General features: G+C 47.0%; 1 protein-coding gene across 2 annotated transcripts in view; it reads left to right on the plus strand.

The window, feature by feature from the left end:
* The window catches only part of LAMA5 (laminin subunit alpha 5), a 190,149-nt gene that overhangs the window by 71,222 nt on the left and 91,249 nt on the right, over nt 1-27,678 (plus strand). For both annotated transcript variants that reach the window (XM_075901089.2, XM_075901088.2), the window contains exons 3-6: nt 16,905-17,022; nt 24,978-25,096; nt 26,675-26,845; nt 27,578-27,675. In XM_075901089.2, the coding sequence (XP_075757204.2) occupies nt 16,905-17,022; nt 24,978-25,096; nt 26,675-26,845; nt 27,578-27,675 (506 nt within the window). The remainder of the gene's footprint in view (nt 1-16,904; nt 17,023-24,977; nt 25,097-26,674; nt 26,846-27,577; nt 27,676-27,678) is intronic.

Genomic DNA, 27,678 nt, shown 5'->3' on the forward strand with positions numbered 1-27,678 from the left:
ACATTTCCCTTTCGGACATTTAGATGTAACAGTTGGGAATGGGAAGATGAGCAAGTCGCATTAACCCCTTCTGAGACGGAAACCAGGAACTACAGTTTGAATAGCCTACTTAAAAAGCCTAAGGCTGCTGAGTCCTGCCCTGTCATTGCACTTGTGCGTGTAACACTAGTTTACACTATGATTGACAGTAAAATCCACAACCTTCCTTAATGCAGGGGAACATGGCAGTGAAGGAGAGAGACCTTTTAAGATGGAGATCTGTGACACCCATAGAAAGGCATATGTCATGGGTATTATTTTTGCTATCAGTTCATTGCGTGGTTGCACACTTGCAGTTGTGAATGGAGCAGCAGTTGCATCCCCTGAGCCTTGCTTTGAGTGTGGGGTCCTAGCAATCCCCCTCCCCCATGTCAAAGCAAACCTCCGCTTATAGCTTCATTTCACTGTTTTTTAATGCAATCTGTGGTTTCACGGTTTTTACACCCAATCCTGTTTCAACTGGTTTGCTTTGATCCCAGGTTTTACTTGGGCTGCACTCCAACCTTATGGTGAATGTCTGGGGGGATTTCTGGTTTTGCTGTGAATCCATTGAGCCCTGCAAGGAGACTGGTCATGAGGCTTGGATTGAGCATGGCATGGGTGTGGGAGGGAAGAACTTGGGTTCTGATCCTCACTTGGTCATCTTGACCAGCTCCCTTCTTTTCTCTGCCTCCCCATCTGTAAAATGGAGACAGCACCATGTACCTTCTGGGGTACGAGGAGGCCTGGGTTGGGTTGCTCACGATGATATCGCTGACACCCATGCAAAGTGTGTGTGGAAAAAACTACCACTTATGGGAGTAAGTGGAGAATTCTGATTGGTAGCATTTTAACCCTACCTAGCGTGGGTCTGAATGTTTGCAAGGTGTGCAGGGCAGCGGAGAGTCAGGCCTAGAATGTGTTGAATGGGCCAGATACATCCTGGTGCATGGGTGTAAGCCCGGTGGACTGAAGTCAATGTGGCCTGCACTTGTGCAGTGACTTACACACTTTGTACTGGTGTATATAATGCTTCCACATCAGACTGGTAACCCACTTCCACACTGGCGTGTCTACAAAAGATTACGCATAGGAAATATTTCTCCATAGTGCTAGGCTGAAACCTGTCCTCTGTGACTGGGCAGCCTATGGGCTTGGGCTCGTAGACAGGTATTAGTAGCCACAATCAGTAGATTTTGTTCCAGCAGGGTCCTCTTTATAATAAAAAGAGGAGCAGCCAGCACAGCAATTCTCTGAAGAACTTGTGGGTTTGCAGCTGATTGTTTGACTTGAAACAGCTTGAATTGGCAGCTTTAGGATACATCTAGAGCCCATCTCTTATGCTCCAGCCTACTCCTAGGGTTCGGCTGCTGCTACAGTTCTTCCTTCTGGACAGCTCAGCCTATACCCTAGATCTTCTCACTAGAGACTCTCCTTTATATCCTATCGAGGTAAGAAGCTGCCTGGCAGAGCAAGTGAGCAGAACTTCACCTTTTTACAGCAAAATCAATGCTTGTACACGTTTTAGGCTCACACTGCCAATCTGCTAAGGGACCGATATTGTTTGATTTTTGTCTTGGTTCGGCTGTTTGAGGCTTGTAGGTGCAGCTGTTGGTTCACTCCATTTATGTGATTGTATTGTGTATTTTTATATAACCATGCCCATTTAATTCTGAGCTCAGTGTAAGCTCCTATAAGTCAAGTTATGCATCTGCATCTGCAAGATTGGGGCACTAGCCTCCCGCTGGTGACTCTTTCAATAATATACATGTAACTAAGCCTACATGGCATTTGCTGCAGCCTCACTTCTTGTGAGAGCCACAGGTCTAACCTATACACTCCAGAGCCCTTCAGCTGGAAATGGAACTCGTACAGGCTATTTAGTATTTTACACCTCCCTGTGTTCTTTCAAGGGTCAGCTGGTTGAACGGCTTCACATCAAACACCCCTGCCAAATGTAGCCTTGGAGACTAAGCTTCCTACGGAATTGGACAGCATTAAGTCATTCCAGGCTCGCCCAGCCGAATTATGATGGCACCGATCTGTCCCGGCTCAGTCAGGTGCTGCAGATCCAGTTTTCAGACTATTTTTGGCAGGAAACATACACTGCATTGACCTGTAGAAGACTGTCTCGTATAGAAAGAAGCAGTATGATATAATCTGTCGTGCTCTCTGGGATTAAAAAAAACTATACAGTATATATGTGCTCTTGCCGGGAAATGCTTTACTTGTCTTAGGTGGGGTTCAGCTGTTTATAGAAAAGAAACTGATCAATTTTGATGGCATAGGTAAACTAAATACTCAGTCTGTGGTGTTAGCTTGCGATTTTTATGCACGCAAGTCATGTGCTCTTAAGCATTTTTCATTTAAAGCCTCAGCCGCTAAAGTCATTCGGTTATGAGAGATGCGCTTTTTTAAGAAGAAAAAGCGTCTAGCCCTTTGAGGGGTGAGGAAAGCTTGAAAATGGGCTCCCTCTATGTTCATTGTCCAGAAGGCCAATTCAAAGAACCAAAAAGGTTATTTGAAGCTTTACAGAGTGCTCCCAGCTCTAATCCCTGACTCTCCCAGACTCAGCATTGTTTAAGTTCCTCATTTCTTCAGCTCACAGGAGGGTTCCTACCTGTGCTCTCCTCCCCTTGCTCATCTGCTTCCCTCTTTCAGGCACTGAAGCCAGGCTTTTCACTTCATCCCTCCCTGAGGACCAGGTGTTTGCTCTAATCAATTTTAAATTACAGAGCACCTACTCGAATTGCTGCACTGCCCATTACATCCCATTAGCCCTTCCCTCTGAGGAAACATTCTTGACACTTACAGGACCGTGTTGTAAAGAGCTACATTTCTGCAGGAGCAATAAAGGCTGCTTATTTCATGCTGGGGAAACTGAAAGGAAGTGGCCTGGGGCTCAAGCCCTGGGAAGAGTGCTGGGATTATTGTTCATAGAGCACCCTCTTCCCTCTAATTTTGGGTAAGAGGCCTTGTTTGGTTGGAGTGAGACAGTCCTTGTTGAGCTGTGGGACCCATAGTCGTGTCTTTCCTCTCCACTCTGGGTGCTTTGTTTCTCTTGGGGATGTGGCCATATTCCATTTAGGCCATGTCTACCCTGGCACTTCACAGGGCTGTAACTTTCTGGCTCAGGGGTGTGAAAAAACACCCACCGCTCCCCAGCACAGCAAGTTACATTGCTGTAAAGTGCCAGTGTGAACCAGGCTACAGAGCTGGGAGCCAGGATCCTCTGGCAGAGGTGATTTACATAGAGCGCTGGGAGTGCTTTCTTTCAGCATGGCAGCACTATAAACTGTTAAGTGTAGACAAAGTCTAAGAAGGAGCCATTGACTGCGGGCCTGGGGGGGAGGGAGGTGATGGGTTATGCACTCTTTTGCCCCTAAACTTAACAGTAGCCTTATCTTTATATGGAAGGGACTCTCTCCCCCCCCTTGCATGTCGAATAACTACTAACCCGAAGCAAAACCCTAGCAATAAAAAAAGTTTTCTGCTCAGGCTGAGTCATGGGAACAGTGAAAGCAGTGACCATAGGATCCTAGCGCTCTCCTAGAAGAAGAGGAAAAGAGTCTTAACTGTATTTAAGTCTGTGTAGATTCCTCCATAATTAACCTACCCTAGAAAGATAAGAACTAGCTCACCTTCTCAGGAATGTTGTTCTGGTTTCTGTCTGGGGAGGGATGAGGCACATTAAAGGGTTTTGTGTGTACAGGCAGAAGGCATGGTGAAATACAGTGGACTTTGTAACCACCTTTAAGGAGCATTCGTATTTGCTTTGAAAAGTTTCTCATAAAAATCATTTAACTGGGACTAATTTATTTTATGTAAAAGCGAGCTACATATTCCAAATCCTGCAACTTCTGTGAACTGATCCCTTTCTTCCAGGCTGATCCTTCTTTTTCTATGGTGAGATTTGGAGACGCACATATTTTGGAGGGAGCATGCATTCTGAGTAAACAAAAGAAATAGTAATGTATCTGTGTGTACACACACAATAAGATCCCAAACACATGGCTATATCTACATTGGCATAATTTTGCGCAAGAACTCTTTTGCGGAAGAGTTCTTGTGCAAAAACTCTTCTAGAAGAGAGTGTCTACACTGGCATGTGCCTTTGCGCAAGAGATGTGCTTTTGCGCAAGAGCATCCTTACCAGTGTAGATGCTCTCTTGCGCAAGAAAGCTCTGATGGCTATTTTAACCATAGGGCTTTCTTGCGCAAGAAATTCATGTTGCCTGTCTACACTGGCCTCTTGCGCAAGAACAGTTGCGCAAGAGGGCTTATTTCTGAGTGGGAGCATCATAGTTCTTGTGCAAGAAGCACTGATTTCATACATTAGAACGTCAGTGTTCTTACGCAAGAAGTCGCAGCCAGTGTAGACAGGCAGCAAGTTTTGGTGCAAAAACGGCCGCGTTTGCGTTAGATCACGCCAATGTAGACACAGCCCATGAGTAGTCCTCATGGAACCATTTGCATGCACAAAGTTTTGTGTGCAAGTTTTTGATTGCCGGATCAGGGCCTAAATGTGTTCTTCAAAAAGGACAAAAACACAAAAGTGACTAGGATGAAAAGGAACTCACTAACCAGTTTCAGAGGGGTAGCTGTGTTAGTTGGTAACTGAAAAAACATTAAAAACAACTAATGGTCCTGCAGCACCTTAGAGACTAACAAAAATATAAATATAAATAGTCTCATGAGCTTTTGTGGGCACAACTCACTTCTTCAGGAAAACCACTCAGCTGTAGAATCAGGAAAAACAAACCGCTGTTAAGCAATCTAGCACTGCAGATATATGTTCCTGGGTAAAAGGAAATAAAAGCCTTATGTATCTATTAGCAACAACTATCTAAAATATTTTGAAAAAGACCTCTGTCTTCTGGGCAAAGAATAAATGGGGCTGCTTTTTGAAGGTCAGATGACTGCAGGAAGTCAAGCAGATTGGTAAGGAAGCTATGCTGCTTACATTAGGGAAACTGATCAATAAGAAGAAAGGATAAAAGGCTAACAAATGGGGTGTGGGAGGGAGGAAGAGGATACATTACTGAGCTAGAGAAAGTCAAATATAAAAAGGAAGGCAAAGGTTCAGTGGCATCAGTGCCTCTGCACCTAAACAATATATTTGTCTGTGATAAAGAGCCCAAGATGGGGACGGTTTGGTTAGGAATAAGGCTGCGAGTCTCATAGAGATCATGGATTTTGGTATTTTTTCCGGGACCTCCATGACTATTGCAGCAGCAAGTGGCTGCTCAAATACCCCTGCAGCCTCCCCCAAAGCACCCAGGATTTAGTCAGGGGTATATAGTTAGTCACGGACAGGTCACAGGCATTTAGTGCCCCTGAACTATCCATGACTTTTACCAAAAGTATCTGTGACTAAATGTAGCCTCAGTTATGAATTGTCTTTATTTGCTACTATTCCGGTGGGAAGGTACATGTGCTGTACCTCTGCCCTGTGTTTTGGGGCCTAAGGAGACTCTGTAGGCTGTAACTGCAGGCTGCTGCTTCCCCTCCTCCCATCAGTGGGTATGCACAGTTTGTGGACTCTGCAACCAGGGCACAGGTCTCTTCCTGCTTAGAGGTAACAGGGTAGGTGCGCTTGGTCTGTGAGGCCTTGTGCCCCATCACGGTTCTTCAGGGGGCCTTCTGCAGTCCCTGTCATGTTGCTGTGGGTTGGCCACTGGGCCAATGGGGCTGGTGCCCAGGGGTCCTGGCCAATTGAAGTGCCCCAGAAAAATGGGTGCCCTGGGCTCCAGCCTGCTCTGTGCTCTTGCTGGGGAGCAGGGGAGAGATGCTGGTGCTTGCTGGATGGGTGCAATGGGCAAGACACCACTTCCCAGCAGGAATACTGAATGGGTGGAGCTGGGAAAAGCCCCTACACCCCCAGCCTCATTCCCTAGCAGAAGTATTTGGGGGTGTGGAACCGGGCAAGCCCCAGTGCTCCAACTCTACTCCCTTGCAGCAGGGTCAGGGCAGGAGAGGTCCTCTGCTTGCTCTGGCTCAGGGTTGCACAAAACTGTAATCCATCCCTGTGAGTGTAGAACAAGGTAGCTGTTCTCTGGTTTCAATGGGCCTTTAAATAGGAGATGAGTTTTTCTGTCCATATGTCTGAGTCAAGAACTCCTAAACGGTAAGAGCTAGGACCACCAAACTTGGTATGCTGTTTCCTGGTATCCTAACTTAAAGCAAGGTTACGGTTTGGTTGTGCCTGGATAATGGGCTGTCCATGGAATTCGATTGTTTCTCATCAAATGGAAAGGGAGGGGTCTGATAGGAAGGACAGTTATACTACAGAATGATCACAGGGGGACAGCAAGGAGCCAGAGATGAGGACCGGGACCGTTATAACCCCATTGTGCTGGCAGGTGGCAGGGGTAGAGAAAAGGACAGCTATCTACTATATATTGCAGAGAGTTTGTCTGTGTGTGTCTGTCTGTGCCTGTCTGTCCCCTAGCTGGGGAGCACGCACCCCACTGTTGGCTGTGCCTGCTACAAAGGCCACAGACAAGGGCTTCTCACCTGGCCCTAAGCTGCTATGATGAGAGGGGACTTGGGTTGTCCTCTTTCCCTAGGGCAGCCTGCATATTGAACCTCTCCTCCCCAGCCCCACCCCAGAACAATAATTTAAATGAAGGAAAACAAAACTTACTTGAGTTAAGAGCCTGAGTAACACTGAGTAACTCTTCTAATTCCTGATTAATGCAGTGTGCAGATGCTTTTATTATAGAATAAGATTATGCTGAATGATCTTAATCCACCACACATTGAGTTAATCAGGAATAGTTATTATAGAATACCTCCCCATATAGACCAGTGTTCCCTCTAATTTTTTCCATCCATGTGTGGAATAAATATTCTTATGTGCACCAAGGCATATACAGATATGCACCAACAATAAAGACACCTGTTGCTGGCTGTGGGCACTCTGCTAATCAGCTGGGCTGCACCTGACTCTCTCCCGGGTGGCTGCCCAAGCACTCATCTTACTGGGAACACTGATGTAGACTCCAGGGGAGGAAAGGGGAATAAAAAGCAATGCAAACTTTTTAACAGCTGCCTTCTCTAAACACTCTTGTGCTTATCCTTCATAGGAGGGACAAACAGGAAGTTGGTGATTCAGACACACAAATGTATAGTTCTAAACTGGGTGGATTTGCTGCTGATTCATGTGCTGGTTTCACTCATCAAAACCTCAGAGCTGCCATTTGGAGGCGTAATTAGCTGTGGAATTCTCTTTCAGTGGAGCTCTAATCAAGGACAAAGCTGCTTGGTTCCGCCTACTCAGTATCTCATTCTCTGTAGGATGTTGAACTTGTTTCCATAAATGATTGTGATTCAAAGCTGGTATCTGCAGCATCTGTCAGATAAAAATGTTACTATTTGGAAAGAAAAGTAGTTGCTAATTAAAAAGTGCACCAGTGTCTTGTGGTGATTTCCTGCCAAAGACGTCAGAGCTTCTTCCCTTCCATCCAACAAACCAATGTAATGCTGCTCTTATTAATGTCACTGCTCTTTAAAAATGTGTGCCATCCGTCAAGAACCAGCCCATTGGTGACAAACACAGCAGTCACAGTAGAGCCTGAAAATATCCTACAGAAGCCTCCTATAACTAGCCCAAGTGAGGTGGATTTACGGTAGAAGAGTAAGGGTTACATTGAGTCAGTTGATTCTGTCATCCCCATATCCCACTTCAGATTTGATGTGTTCTAGGGTTCCTAGTTCTGGTGAGCTGAGCATCTTCTACCTGCATCATATCTTTCCCTAAAAATTAGCAGTTTGTATAACTGTTGATTGGTGATTATGACTTATTTGCCTCTACCCTGAAGGGTCCTCCTTTGGTCATAATTGTTATATAGGTCATATCCTATTTAGCTGGTAATTTCTTCAGGTCAGGCACTAGTTTGAGCTGCGTTCTTCTAAGGACTATGTGCATGTTTCTCTTGCTCTGCCCCATGACTAGAGCTGAGTGAAGAATTATTTTTTCTGGTTTAAGGCTGAACTGAAAAATCAGGAGGAAAATTGGTTTATTTAAAGCAAAGCAGATTTAAAAAAAAATTCTCACTGAACTGAAAAACAAAGCACACTTTTTTTTTTAAACTTACAAGACATTTCATTTGGAAAGGGTTGAAATAGTTAAATCCACTTTTTTACAGTTTAAAAGTATTGTTTATCCCAAATTTGAGACTAGTTTGTGTCCTGAAAAAAGTATTTTTTGGCAATTTTTAATATTTGTTGAAAAAATTCACCCAACTCCAGCCACAGTGTACACAATCCTCCATGGAGACTGGTGCCATGAATGTTTGCTGTTGCTTGAACTACTGTTTTGGTTCTGATCTCAGTCCAGTGTACCTTATCACCAGGTCTTTTGCCAGAGGGTTGAATCTTTTCCCCTGATGCCTTAAAACAAGGGTGGGGAACCTTTTTTGGGTTGGGGCCACTGATCCACAGAAAAATCAGGTAGGGGCTGCACATAAGTGAGAAACAAAAATCCACCCTTCGCCAGCGTGGGCTCCCCAATGCGGAGAGGAGCCCTGAGCCTCGGGGCCAAATCCAGGGAAGCTGGGGGCTGCATCCGGCCTCCGGGGTCTTAGGTTCCCCACCCCTACCCTAAAACATGTGCCAGAAGCAATGAGAGCTGTTTGTTTAGAGATGAACATGTGCACTAAATGTGGCACTTGGCACAGAAAACCCCTTTATCTATGGAGGGGGAAAAAATTGGCCAGGACTTTGGAACTATAGAGGTTTTTATTCATCTGAATGATAATATGAGCTAAATAAGGCCTCTGAAAAACACTATTGAGTTTCTCTTTCTGTATTGGTTGGGCAAAAATGTATTGGGACTAAATTTGGAATGAAAAATCTGACTTTCCTGCCAGCTTGCTTTCTCCATTTTTAGAGCGACTACGCTATCTTTGTATCTTTCTCAACATAAGTACTTGATACAGTTATACAGCCTTTCTTTTTTACTGGTAGGTTGTCATTTTCTGAAAAAGAGGAGGACAGAAATCCACCAGATTAAACAAGATGTCCCATGATTATGCTGAGACGAATGCCACAGTTTAGTGCCTGAGCTTGTAAAGGTCACAGAATCCTGTACATTTTCTGAAAAATGAACAGGAATGGCTCCTGTCAGTGATCTCGAATGATGATGATGCTGAGAGATACTCAGATGCAAATGTGCTATAGATATTCATTCAGCTTGATAAATGCTGATTGAGCCTCATAACACCCGTGCTTGGTAAGGACTGGATATACGACGCAGGGACCATTACACCCTGTCACTAAAGTGCAGTCATGTCTGGGTGAGGGAGCAACAGCAGCAGTTGTTTAATGGTGCATAGTAATGCATCACAATTATTTAGCATAAGCAGTGGAAGAATGCTGTGTCATTTTAATAGTGCAGGGGTTGCTTAAGAGGTAGAATGTAAGTACATCAACTAAGGATGTGATCAGTTAACTGGTACCCTGAAGCAGCCCCCTACCTGTGTCCCTCTGTGGGCAGAAGGCTGCTCCAGCCCCTTGGGGTGGGGTTTGGGAGCAGAAACTGCCCGCCACCCCATGCTTGGGGCTGCCAGCTCCTGCTTCCAGCTCCCTGTGCAGGATCCCACTTAATGTGCAGGATCCCACCTAAGGTTTAGCCAGTTAACTAACGAGGATTTTACATCCCTATCATTAACAGGGATTTTCTTAGGACACTGATTGATATTAAAAGAGGATGTTAGTATCAGGTCCTCAGTGTCCTGCCTTTCATGTTTAAAAAAAATAAAAAGGCAGGGGAAGCATAAGAAATCCCCATACTGTAATAGCAGATCTAAGTTGTGCTATGCTGCCCTTCCTGTGAGTGGGCTTCTTGTGGCATCTGAAAAAAAGGGGCCAGAGATGTGGGCGCAGTTGTCCTAAGTGTGCTGCTGTAGAGTGGAGAAATAGAGTGGTGGGTTGGTGCATGTGCTTGCCTGTGCAAAACTGCTCCAGTGACTTTTGATTGACAAATTAGTGAACCTTCACTCTGCAAGTGTAAGGGGTACTGCCAGGGATCACAGGCCCTCTGACTTCTTGTGCTAGTTGCGATGTCACTAGAGCAGTGTTTCCCAGCTGGTGCTCTGTGGAACCCTGGGGCTCCGCAAAGCAAAAGAAAGGGTTCTGTGAGAATGTGATACTCCCCCAATACCTCTTAAAGATACAGAGTCTATTTTGCACCTTTTTTTGTGGGGGAGGGAGGAGGGGAGGCTCCACCAATTTCAGTGGGTCTTTTTTTTTTTTTTTTTAATTGTTTGACAGATTTTACCCTGGTATTCCTAGGGGTTCCTTGAAATTCTTGTAAGATACAAAGGGTTCTGTAGCCAAATTTAAATTGGGAAACACTGCACTAGAGCAATAATGCCTGCAGCCAGGAGTATTGGTTTATTTTGTTGTTGTCATTTTCACTTTAAACAAGTCTTGGGGTTGAGGGAAAGAGTGTTCTGAGCAAAGCGTATGACATCTGTGCATAGTCGCCCACACGGTAGTTTGATTGCAGTGTAATCAATACCATCCAGGGATGCAGAGCTTCCCAGCTGTGACACTGGAGCAGGGAACAAGGATGGCTTGTGAGTCAGGAAGGCGGGGAGGGGGCGGGGGTCTCTTGTGCCTGTAATTGAAAACGGTTAGGTTCCCGGTGTGAAATTGGACAGCAGAGAGTTGGTGGCTGGCAGGGGTCTGCTGCCTTGGGGGAAATAAGTACTGAAGATACCTACACTGTCTGTCTGTCCTTTTTTTTTTAAAGTTTTATGTCAGCCCGTTCTCTTTGGATTGAAGGGCAGGCAGAAACAAATACCTGAATCCCCAAAAGACTATGCTTTGGATATCAAAGGATAGCACCTTTCCTGGAAGGATCTCAGAGCAATTTACCAACACTAGGGGTGTGTCTATGCTGCTGCACGTAGAGCAGGGATGGGCAATAAAACGGTAACTGTTCACCAGGGTTAGCCGCTGGTGGGCTGCAGCTGCTATATTTACCTGCACTTTGCAGGTACGGACAACAATTGCAGCTTCCATTGGCCGTCAGTGGGGATCTACTGCCAATAGGAGCTGTGAATGATTCCTCCATGCCCGTGGAGGAGCAAGTAAATATGGTGGTGAGGGGGCCCGCCAGGGGCTAACTCTGGCAGATAGGATGTAGCCCATGGGCCAGTCTTTGCCCACCCTGATATAGAGGCATATGCAAGGTTAGCTTTGGGTGCTAGCTCACTTACAGTAGCAGCATGGCTTCCGCAGCAGGGTCTAGCTACTCCCAGGCTCCGATTGCAATATGAAGTCTCCTTACAACAGTGGTCACCAACCAGTAGCTCGGGATCTACTGGTAGATCTTGGAGCCTCTGACAGGTGATCCTGACTGCTTTGGCCAGGAGGTTATCAAATGCTAGTGCTTCAGCTGCCCCTCCTCCCACTGCTGCTCATCTCCTTCCCTTTGCCTTGGAGCTGCCCCTCCCCCTGGGGAGCCTCCTGCTTGCTGTGCAGGGGAGGGGAGGGAGAAGAGGGTGCTGATGTCAAGGTGCCCCCTTCCACTCTGTATCCTTTCTCCACAGAGCAGAGAGGGGGCACAACAGGGCTTAGGATGGAGTTTGCTGGCTGCTTTTGGGAGTGGTGCAGGGCCAGGGCAGGGGTGAGCCTGCCTTAGACCCACTGCACCACCACCCATGAGCCACCTGTGGTAAGCGGGACCCAACTGGAGCCAGCTCCAAACACCTGCCCCAGTCATGAAGCCCCTCCTGCACTCCAAGCTCCTGCACTAGCCCTGAGCCCTGGAACCAAACTCCCTTACAGAGCCTGTATCCTGAACTTGCTCCTACACCACAACCCCTTCCCCAGGCTCACCTCAGAGCCCCTCTCATACTCCAAATCTCTTACAAGGATTAGGCCAGAGCGTGTACCCCAACCCGCTGCGTCTGCCTGGTGAAAGTGAGTGAGACTGGAGAATGAAGTGAGGAGGGGCAGGACCTCAGAGAAGGGGCAGGAAGGAGGTGGGTCAAGGGTGTTTGGGTTTGAGGTAGATCCTGGATTGCACTTAAATTCAAAAAGTGAAGGTTGTCTTGAAAAGGTTGGAGACCTCTGCCTTACGATGAAACGTCACAGCATCCCGGTGAGATGGGCAAATGAGGCAGGGAGAGATTAAAGATGATTACGTTTTCAGAGGTGACCAGTGTTTTTGGGTGTCCCAGAGACGATTCCATGAATAATACAGTGTAGGATTTCTAGGCCTATTTTTCAGTGGGACATCCCTCTGAAAATCTGTGCTTTTAATCTAAAGAGCACATTATTAAACTAATGCTCTGAGGCCAGTGCCCATACTGATTGGCATCATCCCATTGCTTCCTCATGTTGTCCTGTCTGTATCCATCTGTGGTGTGTAGCACCTCGGAGCCTCAGTCTAAGGATGTAAGGATGTAAAATTCCGTTTTAATTGGTTACCTGGTTAAATATATTGTTTAACTGGTTAACCAATTAAAGGTGGGGTGCTGGGCTGGAGCGCTTCCTTCCCCTGGAGACAGGGGCTGCTCCAGTGTGGTAGGAGCAATCTCTGTCCGCATGGGTCTGGGTGTCCTGCCAGGCCAGAGTAGCCGGTGCCTGTGGGACACCAGGACCAGCGGAAGAAAGTTAAGGGTGTTGTTGTCAGACACTGAATATTTGCACCCCTCGTTGACCTCACTTAGAGCTGTGGATGCTCCTTAGTTTTGAAACAAGACCCTGAATAACTTGCCAAAGCGATGGTCTGGTTCCCAGCCTTGGGCCCCGCTTGCTATGTCATGCTTGTCTTGCTTGCAGGAGGATACTGATTAAAGAGAATTTGGACCAGTCTGTGTCTCTTTATTGAACCTTCCCTCGTGCTGCTGTCCCGCATGCTACTGGATACCTTGAAACTCTGTAGCCAACCTTGCCAAAAAGCAGGCAAAAGACTTGCCGCATTCTAGTGGGAACATTAATTTATCTCCCAAAGAATAAAGCTGGAGATGGATTTATAACTGAGGGGAATGCATAACTTCATTGGCTGGTGCTCAGCCATGGTTCTCATGCCAAGAAGCAGATGTAAACCTGTGAGAACTGATCCTGGAGGGAAAGCAGCTGACTGAAAGTCTGGTCTCTGGGGCTTCACTAATAAATAACAGCTTGATTACAGAAGTTAGTGGCCAGAAAATGCTGTGCCTTGGTGTGAGCTTAGCTTCATGTGCCTTGGAAATGCATGAGCCGCAGAGAGGAATTGAAGCCTGTGTTTAAGTCTGGTCTTTTGCTTTAGCTCTGTGGAAAAAAGTTTGATCTTTCAGCTTTGGTGATGTTTTCGCAGTGGTAATGTGCACCTGTGGTGGGTAGCTGTTTAGAAATCTTTGTTCATTTGAGTCGTAATTGTAATTTAATTGGTGTGCATTCCCCATGGGCCAGTCTCCCAGCTCCCTCTGTGATGTGGGCTGTGGGGTGTAATTGGAAGGGGTTGTCTTAAACAATGGAACATTGACGTATGTTGGAGTTTTGTGGGGAATGAGCTGGAGATTGCCCCCATCTCCCAATGCCAGACACTCAGCTGGTATAAGTGTCTTCAGCAGAGCTGCACCAGCTGAGGCTCTGCCCCAGAGATGCTTACTGGTAAGCCGCAAGCTCAAATCCTGCCTGTGGGACATGAGTATGGTCCTTTCTGTCCGGTTCTCGGTGAGCCGGAAGACAAGGATACCTGAAATGCAATGGCAGTTGTAGCAATTGTGGGCCATCACCAGGGGGTCTAGGACTGAAGGAATGTGAGAGGTAATGGGGTGATTCTCTTGCCAACTGCAGCAGGCCATTCAGGATAAGGCCTCAGCTAGGGACGGAATGGAAGACCTAGTGTCTAGGAATACAGGGCTCTTCTGAGGAGCCCCCTGAAATTCAGGTGCTACCAGCCTGCCTTAAGGGTTACTGTGGTGGATGGGGAGCAGCCACTCTGGGTCAGGGGAAGGGTCTTGATGGGCGCCCTAGGAAGAGGCAAGCTCAGGTGGGAGCTTAGTTTGTGGCGGTCTATCAAAGCGTTCAATAAAGCCCAGCCTCCAGGCAGGCAGAAAGCATGGATGCTGATTCTGGCGCTGTATGTTCTGTAGAGGCAGGCTAGGGGCTCTGCCAGCTCTAAGACCCCTTGCTGGGGAAGCTGGCACTGATCTCCAGAGCTGTCAAGCCAGCACCTCCCACCTGTACCATGTTCTTGCTGTCATAAGGATCGTTATGCCAGGTCCCTCCATAAAACACACTTCCTTGGGAGAGTCCAGAATTTGAACCACTTGGGGGATTTGATTGCTTCTTCCCTGGCTCTGGTCTCTTTCTTTTCTCCCTTAAGACATTTCTGTGGCTGGCTATAATTGTTTTTGAACCGTGTGATTCTTGGTAAATGCCAAGTGTCTGCTGTGTGCCTTGGGTGTATGTCTGGTCCTGGAACTTGCCAGTACACAGAGAATTACAACACACTGCCCATCACTTTGGACCCTGGTCTGGCTGTCTGGGCTGAAAGGTTAAATGGACATGGAGCTTTCATTCCTTTCTCAGCCCTAGAGGTGGTTCCTCCTAGTCAAGGTGTACACATGTTGGCCTTGGCATGGTAGCTGCCCTTACTGTGTCAGCTCTGTGCATGGAGGGACCCTGGAGCCACAGATCAGCCCATCTTGCAAGTGCAAGTTGCCCTTTTGTGTTTTTGCTGCTAAGAATTTTGCCTGATAAGAGTTTCATCTGCCTGTAAATATCACCATTTGACAGGATGATGGAGTGAGGATTCTTGGAGAGAGCTGGTGCCAGCTAGAGAAGAAAATTTCTGCTCCAGCTTTTGTTTCTTTCTAGCACTGACATTTTAGCTGTCCAGAGAGTGTATTTATTTCATTCTTGGAAAGAACATTGCTGCATAAATCAGTGTTTGGCCTCACTGGGAGTAGCCCAGTGCAATAGCCAAGCTGAGACCAAACATGTCTTCTCTGCTCTCCCAAACCCAGTGCAAGTGGAAGAGCATCCATTCTGGAGCTGCCTTGTGCCCAGCTGTGTGTCTGGTCGGGTGGATGTAGGACAGACTGGCACAGAATTGTAAAAGTCTCAAGGGCACAGTTTATGATTTGGTTTCTGCCTAAGAAGCAGCCAAATGGAAAGATTTATCAGATGGGAATTTCCTAGCAGTAGGGATGTAAAATCCCAATCAAACAGTTAACCGGGTAAACAGGACATTTAACAAGTTAACCGCTTTGAAGGGATCCCTCTGACATGGTGCGGTGAGCTACTCCGGTTAACCACTGACATCCCTATCTGGCAGCCTGTGGCAGCATCACTTGGTCCCTCATGAAGCAGGTAGTAGCTTCTCCAGTACTCTGCATTCTGTCTTGGGCATATCTCAAGGTTCATTTCTCATGGCCAAGCATTTGCCTGACTCTGGGTTCAAGCCAAGATGGGCTTTCCCTGGGGAGTTATGGGTGGCTATGGTTAGCGCTGCCTGTTTGTGAACTGTATAGATTGAGTAACCCAGCACCACCTTAACTATGGTGCAGATCTCTTGACTCTGTGCCCCACATTGATTTGGGTGGGAGATTTGTATGATTTCAGTACTGAGGGGACGATAAACACTCATGTCAATCCTCTAAATCTCTTTTAGAAGACCTTTTTGAGGCCCTTTCTCCCAGGGAAGGGAGTAGATTATTGTGATCCCCTTTTATTCGGAACCGTGTCGGACGCCCCAAGTCAATTCCAACTGGTTTCAAGACTGGGGAATGTACTCTTGGCTGGAGCATCTCACGTTGCTGGTCCCTGGGGTTTTTCATGAGGAATTACTGATTTAAGCCCCCTGGCAGGAAAAAACCCAGTGAGAGGGCTAAGCATTCAGCCAGGCTTGGGCCAAAGGTGCTGAGTCACCGCCCTGGAAAAGAGTCCTCAGAATGCAGAGCAGATGCAGCATGAGTGGCTGTCTTGCCCATGCTAGCGTTGGCTTGTATCCTTCCACTGTAGCGCAGAAGCTGCCTTGAGGTGGATATTTTGGAAGGTAGATCTTTGAATTTCACTGGGGTGAATTTCGACTTTCTGAATACAGTTTGCATCGCATGCAATATGTAAATGGGTAACAGATTAACAAGCATGAGTTTATTGGTTAACCAAAGTGCTACGTAAGCTACACGAGGCTCCCAGCCCGGCTCCCCGGGAGCAGAGTGGCAGGCAGGAGGCATGTACCAACTCCTGAGGAGTTGACTGCTGCCCTGCATGTAAGCGTGTAACAACTGAAAATACAGAGTTAATCAGTTTCATGCATTTTAACATCCCTAGTCTGCTAGATAATGCCCTGGGCTACGTCTACACTGCAGAGCTTTTGCGCAAAAACTCGCAGTGTGTCCACGCTACAAGCACATTTTTGCGTAAGCAAAGTACAGTAGATCGTCAGAAGACGGCTTTTTGTGCAAGAGTTATTCCTCTTTCTAAGAGCTCTTGCGCAAAAAGGCGTATGTGGACGCACAACAGGTGCACAGGTGCCGTGAATGGCCATCAGAGCTTTCTTGTGCAAGAGCGTCCATGGCAGTGTGGACATCTCTTGTGCAAAAGCAATGGCAGTGTGGACACACTCTTGCACAAAACTTTTTGCAGAAAATCTGTTCCGCAAAAAGTTCTTGCGCAAGAAGCCTGCAGTGAAGACGTAGCCCTGCTGAGTTCAGTCCCATTTCAGCTGGGAATATGCTGTTATTGAACGTTCCCCAGTGATAAATATAACCAGAATGAGACCCATCTCCTCTTGAGAATATCTTTCCCTCGCAGTGGCTCTGGCCAGCGTCCACATCGCATAGTGATCCACTTTGTTTCCAAAGGAAACGTGGAGTCACATTAGTCAAGGTAATGCCACTTTGAGCACCAACCTAACTACCTTTTGTCTTTTTTAGCTGTTCCACGTGGCCTATGTCCTGATCAAATTTGCTAATTCTCCTCGTCCGGACCTCTGGGTGCTGGAGCGATCTACTGACTTTGGACTTACCTATGAGCCGTGGCAGTACTTTACCTGTAAGTATGGCAGCGAAGGGAGCAGTTGGGCCTTAATTCATGCTGTATGGGGCAACGGCGAGTCAGGAGCAATGTTGTCATTGTAGCATTTGCGTGGGAATTCTCTCTGAACCTGGGTTTGGAGGAGTTCTGTAAGTGGTATGCTCTAGTACAGCAGGTGGCTTCTCTTCCTTCCGCCGAGAGCTTATTGCTGCCAGAATTGAAGATTGGATCAAAGCAGCTGGGAGTTTACCCAGTGGAATAGATGCTATTTAGGGCTATGGTAGAACTTTAATGCCATGCCATACCATACCATACCATGCCACCCGCACTTATGCGCTGCTGCTGGCAGTGGTGCTGCCTTTAGAACTGGGATCCCAGCCTGTAGCTGCAGAGCTTCCTGTTGGAGGTTTCCAGAAGTGGGTCTGACCCAGTTCTGAGAGTGCCCCATGAAGAGGAAGAGGGTGTCCCCTCCCTCCACAGCCCCACCCAGCCAAGACTAGCATCTGGAGCTTGGCACGCAGTAGGAACCTGGGCCACAGTGGTACTAGCCTGTCCCTTTCCTACAATAGTTGGATTTCATAGGGGACATCAAATTTCACAGTCTGTGATGCATGGCTCTGAATTTGGCAGACCTCTAGTTATGAAAGGACATGGCATCAGACAGAGTACTGTCTATTCCTGATGCATATCCTGGGGGAGGGAGAGGCCTGGGGAATGGACCGTGTGTATTTGTTTCTTGACATCAGATGAATTTCTCTTCTTCCAACTCCATCTGAGTCAAACTTGATCTTTTTGTTTCCTGAAAACAGTTCTATCAACCTAAAACAAGAGTTGGGGAACCTACAGCCCATAGGCCAGGTCCAGCCCGTGGCTTGCCCAGACCACCTGCCTCTAGCCCACTCCTACACCCTTCTTCCCACTCAGATGCCACCCCCCTAGCCCCCAGCCTGCTCCTTGGTGCCCCTCCCACACGCTGAACCCCTAATTTTTGGCCCCACCCCGGAATCTGGTGGGTGACCAGTCTTAGAACCTTTTTCTCTTTGTTTTTTATATCTGCCTCTCAGTTAGGTGTCACATCTGTGACAAGTTTTTTTCTTCCTCACTTGTGGGATTTTTTTTGGCTTCTCACTTGGTCCTCGATTGACTTTTTTTCTATGGGTCAGTGGCCCCCAACCCAAAAAAGGTTTCCCATCTCTATCCTAAAACATATGCAGCACAGCCAAGTCACCAGGTGTGTATTAGCAACTGACTTCTGAAAGCACTGGCAGTTATTGGTAGAAGATGCAAATCAAAAGCTATAGGCGGCATTTAAAACCAGTCCCCGAACCTGGTGAGAAAAAGTACTGGGATTCCCTCCACTGGAGAGCCTGCTTAGGGAATCCTACCCTGACATTTACATGCCAGCGTGGGGGCTCCCCTCCCAGAGCGGAGGAGAAGGAGCTTTATCCCAGAAGGGTTTTTTAATGTAGTAGATAAAGCCGCCTGAAATTTCCTCCCTCGCTTGTCCTAGTTCTGGAAATACTCTGCTGTGCTGATTCGCCCTGCTGTGCTGTGCATAGGTGAGGATAAGCTCCTGTCAAATTGACCTGCCTTTGCCTTTGCTCATTCTTTCCTTGCAGTATTTTTTCTGCAGTTTCCCCTACCCTTCAGAGGTCTCTACCTGCTCCCCTGTTGTGTGATGGTGGCGGAAGCCATTGCTACCAGAAGGAGCCTGGCCCACTGATTCTGGCTTTTTGCCTGCACCCTCCACGTAGGTACAGAATTCCTTGCACGGAACATGTTGCAAAGCACAGCAGGTTGAAGAAGCAGTAATTTATTTTAGGGTCTGTCAACACCGAAGCTGTGAACCAGCTCCCAGCCGGGCCAGACATGCGCATGCTAGTGAGGCTTGAGGTAGCCTGCTTAAAATGTGCCCACGAAAGCTCATGATACCATCTAAATGTTTTGTTAGTCTTTAAAGTGCTTCCAGACTATTTGTTGTTTTTTAAGTTTATAAAATACCAGTGTGCACCTTGCGGCTTGGGCAGCAGCATAGGCTCTCTCGCCCAGCTGCTCCGAATCTCTACAGGAGTCCCAACATCCACGTGCTGGTTTTTAACGTGCTACCTCAGGCCCCACTAGTGCAAGTCTGTCTACTTGGGCTGGGAAGCTCACTCCTAGCTGAAGTGTAGACAGGACCTAAGAGACCTGGACCCTGATTCTGAGCTGTAGTTTGCCCCTTTCTGCTGCTCTGGCTGTGTAGGGGGCTGAAAACCAGCCTGATCTCCCCAACAGCACATACCTGTGTCACTGAAGGGTTGGGAGTCACTGGGCCCTGCACCGCTTTCTGCAGCCAGACGTGATACTCAGCCAGCAAGTAGAACAGAAGGTTTATTAGTTGACAGGGATGCAACGTAGAACAGACTTATCAGCCCAGAAAGCAGAAGCTGTCAGTACAATCCATCTTGGGGGAAAGGGGCCTCAGAGCCAAGGGCCCTGCCCCCCATCTCTGCACCTCAAGCCAGCGATACTTACTCACACACTCCGAAGTCTGTCCCTGCTCTTTGGCCTTTGTTCAGCTTTCCCAGGCAACAGGTGTCACCTAATTTCCTCCCCTCTGCCCTAGATGTTCACGCTGAAATTCCAATCACCGTCTAGGTATCAGTGCAATGCCCAGGCAAACTGAGGTGCACGCACAGGGTTACTACTGGACAGTAGAAATCACATGCAACATAACCAATCAAACAGAGTGAATACAAACCCCACTTCATCACACCCGGTGGCAAAGCAGCCCTCCCCACAATTTCCTGCCTGGCAAAGGGAAGGTGCAGCCACGTTGCTCTGTGCGCTGAATATTCTGGATTGCCAGAGGGTCTCTTGTGGCCCAGAGTACACAGGGTGTAAGCGAGAGCAGTCGTCGCCATCCCCAAATCAGACCCTAGCACCCTGGAATCCAGGGGTAAAAGGTGACATTAAGCCACTGTCTTGAGATCAGTGGAGCTCTGTGCTTGCCCACCCACCTCTCCAGCCTGCAGGAGTGAGGGCCATGTGGGGCTGCTTCTCAATCCTCATGGGCTGCCTCAATCCCCCTTTGCTGAGGAGTGGGGGTGCCTTTGGCTGCTAGCAATCGGACCAGCTGCTAACCGATGGAAAAAGCCTACAGATCTTGTGGGGACGGCACTCTAAACCTGATGGAATTTGGTAGCAATTGAGCTTCTTTCCATAAGCTTATTTGTGACCTAATCAATGCAACTTCTTAGGATGGAGACCAAATTTGGTAATAAATAGTATAGGGTCATTTAAAAAAAGCTTATTGAAAGAGACTTATTTTCTGTTGAGCTCTGTAGCAGGAGTTCTTAACCTTTTTCTTGCTATAAAAACTCCATGGCCCACCTGTGCCACAACTGTTTTTCTGCATATAAAAGCCAGGCCAGTACTAAGGGGTAACAGTTGCCTGGGGGTCCACGCCACAGGGGGCACTGGACAACTAAAGTTCTGCAGGATTTGGTTTCATCCCAGGGGGGCAGAGAAGAGACGTGGGGCCCTGAAATGCAATCCAGTGTGGCCAGGCTTTTACTTTCTGCCTTGGGCCCTATAATTCTGGGCACGCTTGGCAGAGGCCCTGAAACCTGCTTGTGGTCCCCCAGGGACCTCCGGACTCCTGGCTGATAACCACAGCTCGATAGGACCTTTCCAAAAGGGACACCTCTCTCTTCACAGAGCTAACTGTACAAACTGGCTCCTGCTTCCAAGAGGAGCATCAGATCTGGAGCTGTTGTTAATTCTGCCTTTTTGAGCTTGCACGCCCCAAACTCCTAGTGTCCCTGCCAAATATTCCCCTGAAAGGCCAGTGAGGCGGGGTGGGGGAAATCTTTCAAAGGGGAGGGAAAAATTACTCTGCTGTAGAAAATTTCACTGGAGCAGGAAGGAGTGCTACTGGTTCCGGTCAAAAGACACCATAGCAAAGGCAATTTCGCTCCTCTTCATTGTGGGTCTGAGCGAGGTGCGTGGAGAATCCTTTTTCCAGGCCATTGGAGAAGTAAAAGGGCACAGGATGGGCATGGCGAGGATTTTGTAGGGGTAGTTTGAGGTTTTAATCATTTGGGGGTTTTTTTTAAATACACTGTGTTGGAAACAAAGAAGCATGTTAAAGATGTCAGTCTGTTCTGGTTCAAGAAGTTATACACATATATTGCGCAGCCCTCCTTGGGTACATGGAATCAGAATGAGGATTTAGTCTATTTTTGTCTCCTTCATAAAGGGAAGGACATACAGTAGAGCACATGACCTGTTGCATTGACTCTTTGATCCCTCTGGTTCTTTACTCTGCTTGGGGTTTTTACCCTGTCTCTCTCAGGTCTGTGTTTTTGAAAAGCCTCCATGGACAGCGGGTTAAAATTGACCTTAATGGACTCACGCTGACACAGGACTAGGGGAAGCTATAAACAGCAATGACAGTCCTAGGACACATGACTAAATGTACATTCATAACCAGTTAGCCCCAGCCCTACAATGCATTGAAAATAAATGGAATTATTCTTTCAACTATGAAGCGGGAAAACATTATTCTCCTTGAGTACTAGTGGGGTTAACACAGGCACACAGAGAGGAAGTGACTTGCCTGAGGACACAGGGACAGCCAGTGTCAGAGTAGAATGGTGCATTAGCCCACACTTCCGTCCCTCCTCTCTGGTTCAAGGAATCGGGGTGGGAATGTTTTGAGAGGAGCAGAATCAAAGTTTAGATGTTTGTGTAGCCCAAGTGCATTTAATCTCTTCCAGCTAAAAGCCAATGTTGGACTTGTGTTGCGGAAGGTCCCTCTTCCTTGGGTGTATTGCAGTAATTGCTAAGTGTTATCTTCTGCTTCAGAATGCCCAGCAAAATGGAGTTTTGATTTTCTGTTAACCTTCCTGCAGCCTCTGCTGGTTTGGGTCCCTCCCAAACGATCACCAGGACCAGATTCCAAGGCACTCACTTTATTCTGCCAGCGTGTTTCTTTCTCTCTTCTCCCACTTCCCTCCCTCCCCCCAATATCTCCAGAGTGGCAGTTCCCTGAAATGGATTAATGCTGACTCTCAGCAATGACTGGCTGTTCCCAGAGGTTCTGAGGAAAGCACCCTTTAATCATAGTAATGGGTTGTTAAATCCAGTCCAGATGCTGGAGGCTTGACACTATACTTTGCAGCCCCATTCCTCCCATTGCTACACTGTGCTTGTTTCCTTGCCCAAACACTGTTTATGGAGCAGAGCTACGCTATCAATGCTAGGTATCTCTGGGCATATACCAGCATGTCTTACGTGGATGAGAAGCAGGTGTGGGGCGACATTCCTTGAGGCCCTCCCCTGCCAGCCTGATTTTGTAGTTTTCAAGGCAGCATGTCCTGTAAAGGGGGCACTTTCACATCAGGCGAATTGTACTGAATTTCTGAGGATTATTCCCATGACCTATGCTAACATTTCTCAGTTGAGTCTGAATTTGAGATGAGCAGCCCTTCCAGGAACAGCTGAGAAGATCTGCCATGCATGTTTGCCTGGCTTTAACCCCTCGTTTCTCCTAGTTAATCTCTGGATTAACCCACAATTGCATCCTCGTTGTGCGTACATTTACATGCATTGCTGAGCGCTCGGCATGTGTAGAACATGTGAGGAGGAAACACTCCATGGTGGTCAACTTAAAGTTCAAAGAATGAGAGGCAGCATGAGCCATTAGAAACAGACTGGACTGGAGTTGGGGAAACCTGGGATCTACTCCCAGCTCTGCTACTGGCTGACAGGTTGCCCATGTTTAAAATGGAGCTAGTGATTATAGCTGGGTGAAGCACCGTGCTAGGTGGAAGAATGGAGAAATAGATAAATAACTGGGTGAACATCCCTCCTTTTGACAAGCTCAGACAACAATACCTGCTGTCCCCAGCTATCCACTGAAACCAGCAGATGAAATGCCCTGTGTAAGTTCTAAATATTATTAAAGTAGTCAAATGCAAATGACCATGCTGCCATGAACAGAAGAACTGCTAAACTGGACCAGACCGAAGGTCCTTCTAGGCCAACATCCTGCCTTTGACAGAAGTCAGTGCCAGAGGCTTCAGAGGAAGGGGCAAGAAAGTTTCATGGTTTTTCCTCTGTCGAGGCAGTTGCCTTAAGGGTGGCATCATGTGGGATTTTGTAGTAAAAGGAATATGATGATGTAATCAGCCACTCAGTCACCATATAGAACATGTCTCCTGGAGCTTACTTGGTCTGAGATCTAATGAGCTGCCTGACCCTGAGTGTCCATGTTGGTGGAGCCTTTGCTATAGGAACATTCAGGTACGTGACTAATTCCAAAAGAGTCTGGGATTACGGAGGAAATGACCTTTGCCTTAATGGCAGTAGTAAATAGTATGGCTCTCTTCCCACTTTGCCGATGATGGAATGTCAAGCATCCTGGGGGAACGCAAGGACATAAGAGCTTCCGAAATGTATGCATGACTTGTCTAGACTCTGGCATGTGCCTGTACAGTGGTGCTGGGAGAGGCTTGATGCTCCTACAACTGCAAGGAAACACTTGGCACCCTAGAGTTGTTGGGCTTCCATTCCAAAAGCAAATTGCATCACTCTGGGGCAATTGACCAGTGAAGTTAAAGACCAGTTATGACTGTTGTCATTTAGCTTTTGGCCAGTCTTGCATTGCCTCTTAGTGGCAGGCACTTTGGATTGCTGCTTCCAAGTGGATTGTTCTACCTGATTTAAGTTTTCTGGCTTATTTACCAATAATCACAGGATTTAGGAATGGAAGATAAACCCCCTGTGTGCTGCCATTTTGCTCTCCACAGTATAGAGTCTTTGTGCAGTCTTGTTTGAAATCTATCCAGTATCTTGGATTCCACCATTTTGCTCAGGAGGCTATTCCATATTTTAGTAGTTTCATTGTTAAGTTTTTTGGATTTTTTTAATTTCATCCTAAATGCTTTTATTGGATTTTTATCTCATTGCTCTTAGTTATGCTGCTTTATAAGCTGTTTGCCACTTTCCTTGGTGTTTAAACAATCTCCAGGATTATTGTGTTTCAGTATTTTCTGTAAAAGTGGTCTGGGGATGCTTGAGCAGGAGAAATAGCAGGTAGTATTACCACTATATATGGCAAGGGTGAGACTGTTGCTGGAACTGTGTACCCCGTTCTGGCATCTTTACCTCAGAAAGGTGTCAAAAATTGGAAAGGGTTTATGAAAGAGCTCCTAGAATGATCTAAAACCTGGAAAACATGCCTTATAACGAGAGACTTAAGAAGCTTGATCAATTTAGTTCATCCAGGAGAATGTTGTGGCATGACTTGATCCAAGCTTGCACGTACCTACTGGGAGAGGAAATTTCTAATAGTAACCAGCTCTTTAATCGAGCAGAAAAAGACCTCACGAGATCCAAGGACTGGAAACTGAAGGTAGACTAATTGAGACTAGAAATAAGATGAACATTTTAAGTGAGTGTAATCAACTATTGGAACAATTGACCTAGGGATGTAGCAGATTCTTCATCACTTCGTCTTTAAATCATGATATACTTCTCAATGGAATCCTGTGGCGCAAAAAGAAGTTTTGGGCTTGCTGCAGATATTACTGGTGAGTTTCTCTGGCTTGTCATGCACGCGATCAGACTAGGTAATCATAATGGTGGTGCACATTGTAGAATCTATGAAACTTTGAATCTAGAATACACCGGAAACAGGACTTTTCTGTGGCAATTTCTGGCATGACTTCATTGTTGGTTCTCAAATTGTGGCCCTGTTCACTTCTTGTCCTCTTTGCCATCCTGATGAAGGGAGTTGTGTGGAAGACTAGGGCATAAGTGATACAGAGCTGATAGCAGGGCAGGCAATAGCTCAAATGTAATGAATTTTTAATGGATAGTTAATTCTATGTATTGGTAACTCCCAATGGCATTTATTGGGAAATATTTTTAATCTGCATCTGAGCCACACCTTTCTTATGTTGCTCTGGTCTCTCTTTGGTAAACAGCTTCCAAGAGGGAGTGTATTGAGAAGTTTGGCCCGAATACCGTGGAACGTATTACCAAGGATGATGATGCCATCTGCACTACTGAATATTCCAGGATTGTACCTTTAGAAAATGGAGAGGTGAGCTATTGTACTAGGCCTTTATTTCCCTGAAGGACCTGTCTTTCTCAGTGTGGTTAGGAGCTGAGTAGCTGAAATAAAAGGGAGGCTTTCTGAGGAATTCCAGGTATACCTCTGGGATTGGAAATGCTTTCACTTGTGTGGGGTTGGGAAAGAGCCTTTTGTAGGGTTTGGAGAACACTCATTGCTCTTTTCTCAGGCAGATGAGGACTGGATGGGACTCAGTTCCTGTCTGTGTCTGTACCACGCTGCCATGCACTTCTTCCTCCAGTGGGCTAAGCAAGCATTTTGCCCATCCAATCCAGAGAACCAGATACCATGAGCAGAGCTGGACATTGCTGTGTTGAGTGGGTCACCAGGCCGGCTTCAGGCATCTGGGGATGATGATGTATCTTTCCTAGTGCTGGGGAAAACTGCATTACTCATAGCCTGTTTCCTTCAGAGCACATGTAAACGTTGATAAATGGCTATGAGATGATGTGCTGGGGAATCTGGTGCACCCTCTTGTCAAAATCTGCAGTTCTCATGGGGATCCATTCCAGCTGTTCCGTTATTACCATAGTCGGTGTATCCACCCCCAGACAGTGCTGGAATCAGGAAGGGTCAGAGCAGAATGCAAAGAGCACAGTAAACCGCAGACGTTCCTGTTTATAAAACATAGTGTTCTGTCCAGTTAGAGGACTTGAAGCTTGGCAGGCAGGGCTAGATTTCAGAAGCAGGCAAAGTGCAAAGGGTGGGTGGACAAAACCCTGCCCTTTCACATGTAAACTTGAGGTCTGTGGTCACAATGCATGTGTTTTTTTTGTGGGAGCATCTCATTAGTCCTCTTGTGAGAATTTGGCCCAAAAGGCACCTGCATGTCCTGGAGGTTGTGTTGTGCCAAGTGGGAGACTCAGCCCATTCCGTTTCTCCAACTTCATCTACTGGGCTGTCGTTAAAGTCTTTCTCCTGCCTAAGAGCTACTGCAGAAGAAAATCCTAAGTGGATATGAGCAGTTACTTGCACTGGAATGGACCCTTCAGAAATACGGCCCATTAAAGGGTCAGAGTTGAGCGGGTGAGAATCGACTTCTAGACAAATGCCAACTTGGCCATCGACAAAGCCTGGAATGACCGGCTTATGCCTTATTTGACATCTACCTATTAGTTTGGCCATAAGATTGGCTTGAAGGGGAGAGGATGTTTGTCTGCTTCATGCCGCTGCCCATCACTGGAGTATCTGTGCATGTTCCATGTAAAATACATCGTATTAGCCAAGCCTTCAGAGTCATTGGCACCTCTCCTTTTTTGGTGTCAAAACTTTGTTTGGGGCAGGGTTTTTTGGTGGGGGATTTCTAAGAGGGATAGAATGGGCTATGAGAGTGATGTCATTCTTATGACAGCTGGTAGATGCTCCTCCGAAGTGGTTTCCTTTTTCATGTTGTCTCTATGGACCAGTGTTGAATTTCAGCCATTTCTGCAAACAAAACGTGTAGAGAGCTGATTCAATCTACTCTGGTTGGAAGGGAGTTTGTGGTTGGCAGGAGGAGGCATTAATTTTCTGTCCGCCTGAGGGGTTATCTCATTTTTGCATCCACAGATTGTTGTGTCTCTGGTAAACGGGCGCCCAGGAGCCATGAACTTCTCGTATTCACCTCTTCTACGGAATTTCACCAAAGCCACTAATATCCGACTGCGCTTCCTGCAGACCAACACGCTGCTTGGGCACCTGATGGGCAAAGCCCTAAGGGATCCGACTGTGACGAGGAGGGTGAGATTCTTCGACATACTAATAAGGGAGTAGGTTTGGTACTTGCTGCCTTGGAAAAGAATCCCATGTGTGCTCTAGAACTTGCGGCCCTAGTAAAGCCAGTGCCTTGAGTCAAGGTTTTTAGCTGAGGGCAGTTGGGTAAGATTCAGCACCATGGGGAAACCGTTTTGCCAACGCTGTCCAAAAGGCAGATCTTTGTATGTTCTCCTTTTAGGGTCTCTACCAGTATGTTTGAAATACTTGGTATGGAGAGTTGTCTCAGTGGGTCACCTCCGTTTGCTTGTGAGTAGCTGGGGAAGAGGTCCATGGGCCCACAAGTGAGCCCTATCCTCTGAGATTTTCCTCACGAGGCTTGTTCTCTATCCAAACTGTCATCTTCGGGCAGCTGTATCTGATGACGATGGAGAGGGCCCCAAGTCCTCCCTGGTGCATACCGATGGCGAGAGCAGGAAATCTGGCCAGAGGAAAAACTATTCTCAGAGTCTCACTGCCAACAAAGTAAAAAATCCAGAACACCTGCTGGCGCTGCACCTGGTTTCTTGGCTGTGCTGGGAGCCCCAGCCTGTTGCTAATTAGCTTTGTGATCACTAACAGGTGTTACTGCAGCCCAAGGAAATGTTGGCCTGGAGTCTGAGAATATTCAATGTAGTTTGCCAGTGAGAGTGAAAAGAGGGAGGGTGAAAGCACCAGTTGACAATGATCCTAAGTTCAACTCTTTGCATGCTCCCCCAGTATTACTACAGTATCAAAGATATCAGCATTGGAGGGCGCTGTGTCTGCCATGGCCATGCAGACGTCTGTGATGCAAGGGACCCTACTGACCCCTATAGGTA

The sequence above is a fragment of the Pelodiscus sinensis genome, chromosome 17 (genome assembly GCF_052426305.1).
Source record: "Pelodiscus sinensis isolate ZL-2025 chromosome 17, ASM5242630v1, whole genome shotgun sequence".
NCBI classification, from domain to species: domain Eukaryota; kingdom Metazoa; phylum Chordata; order Testudines; family Trionychidae; genus Pelodiscus; species Pelodiscus sinensis.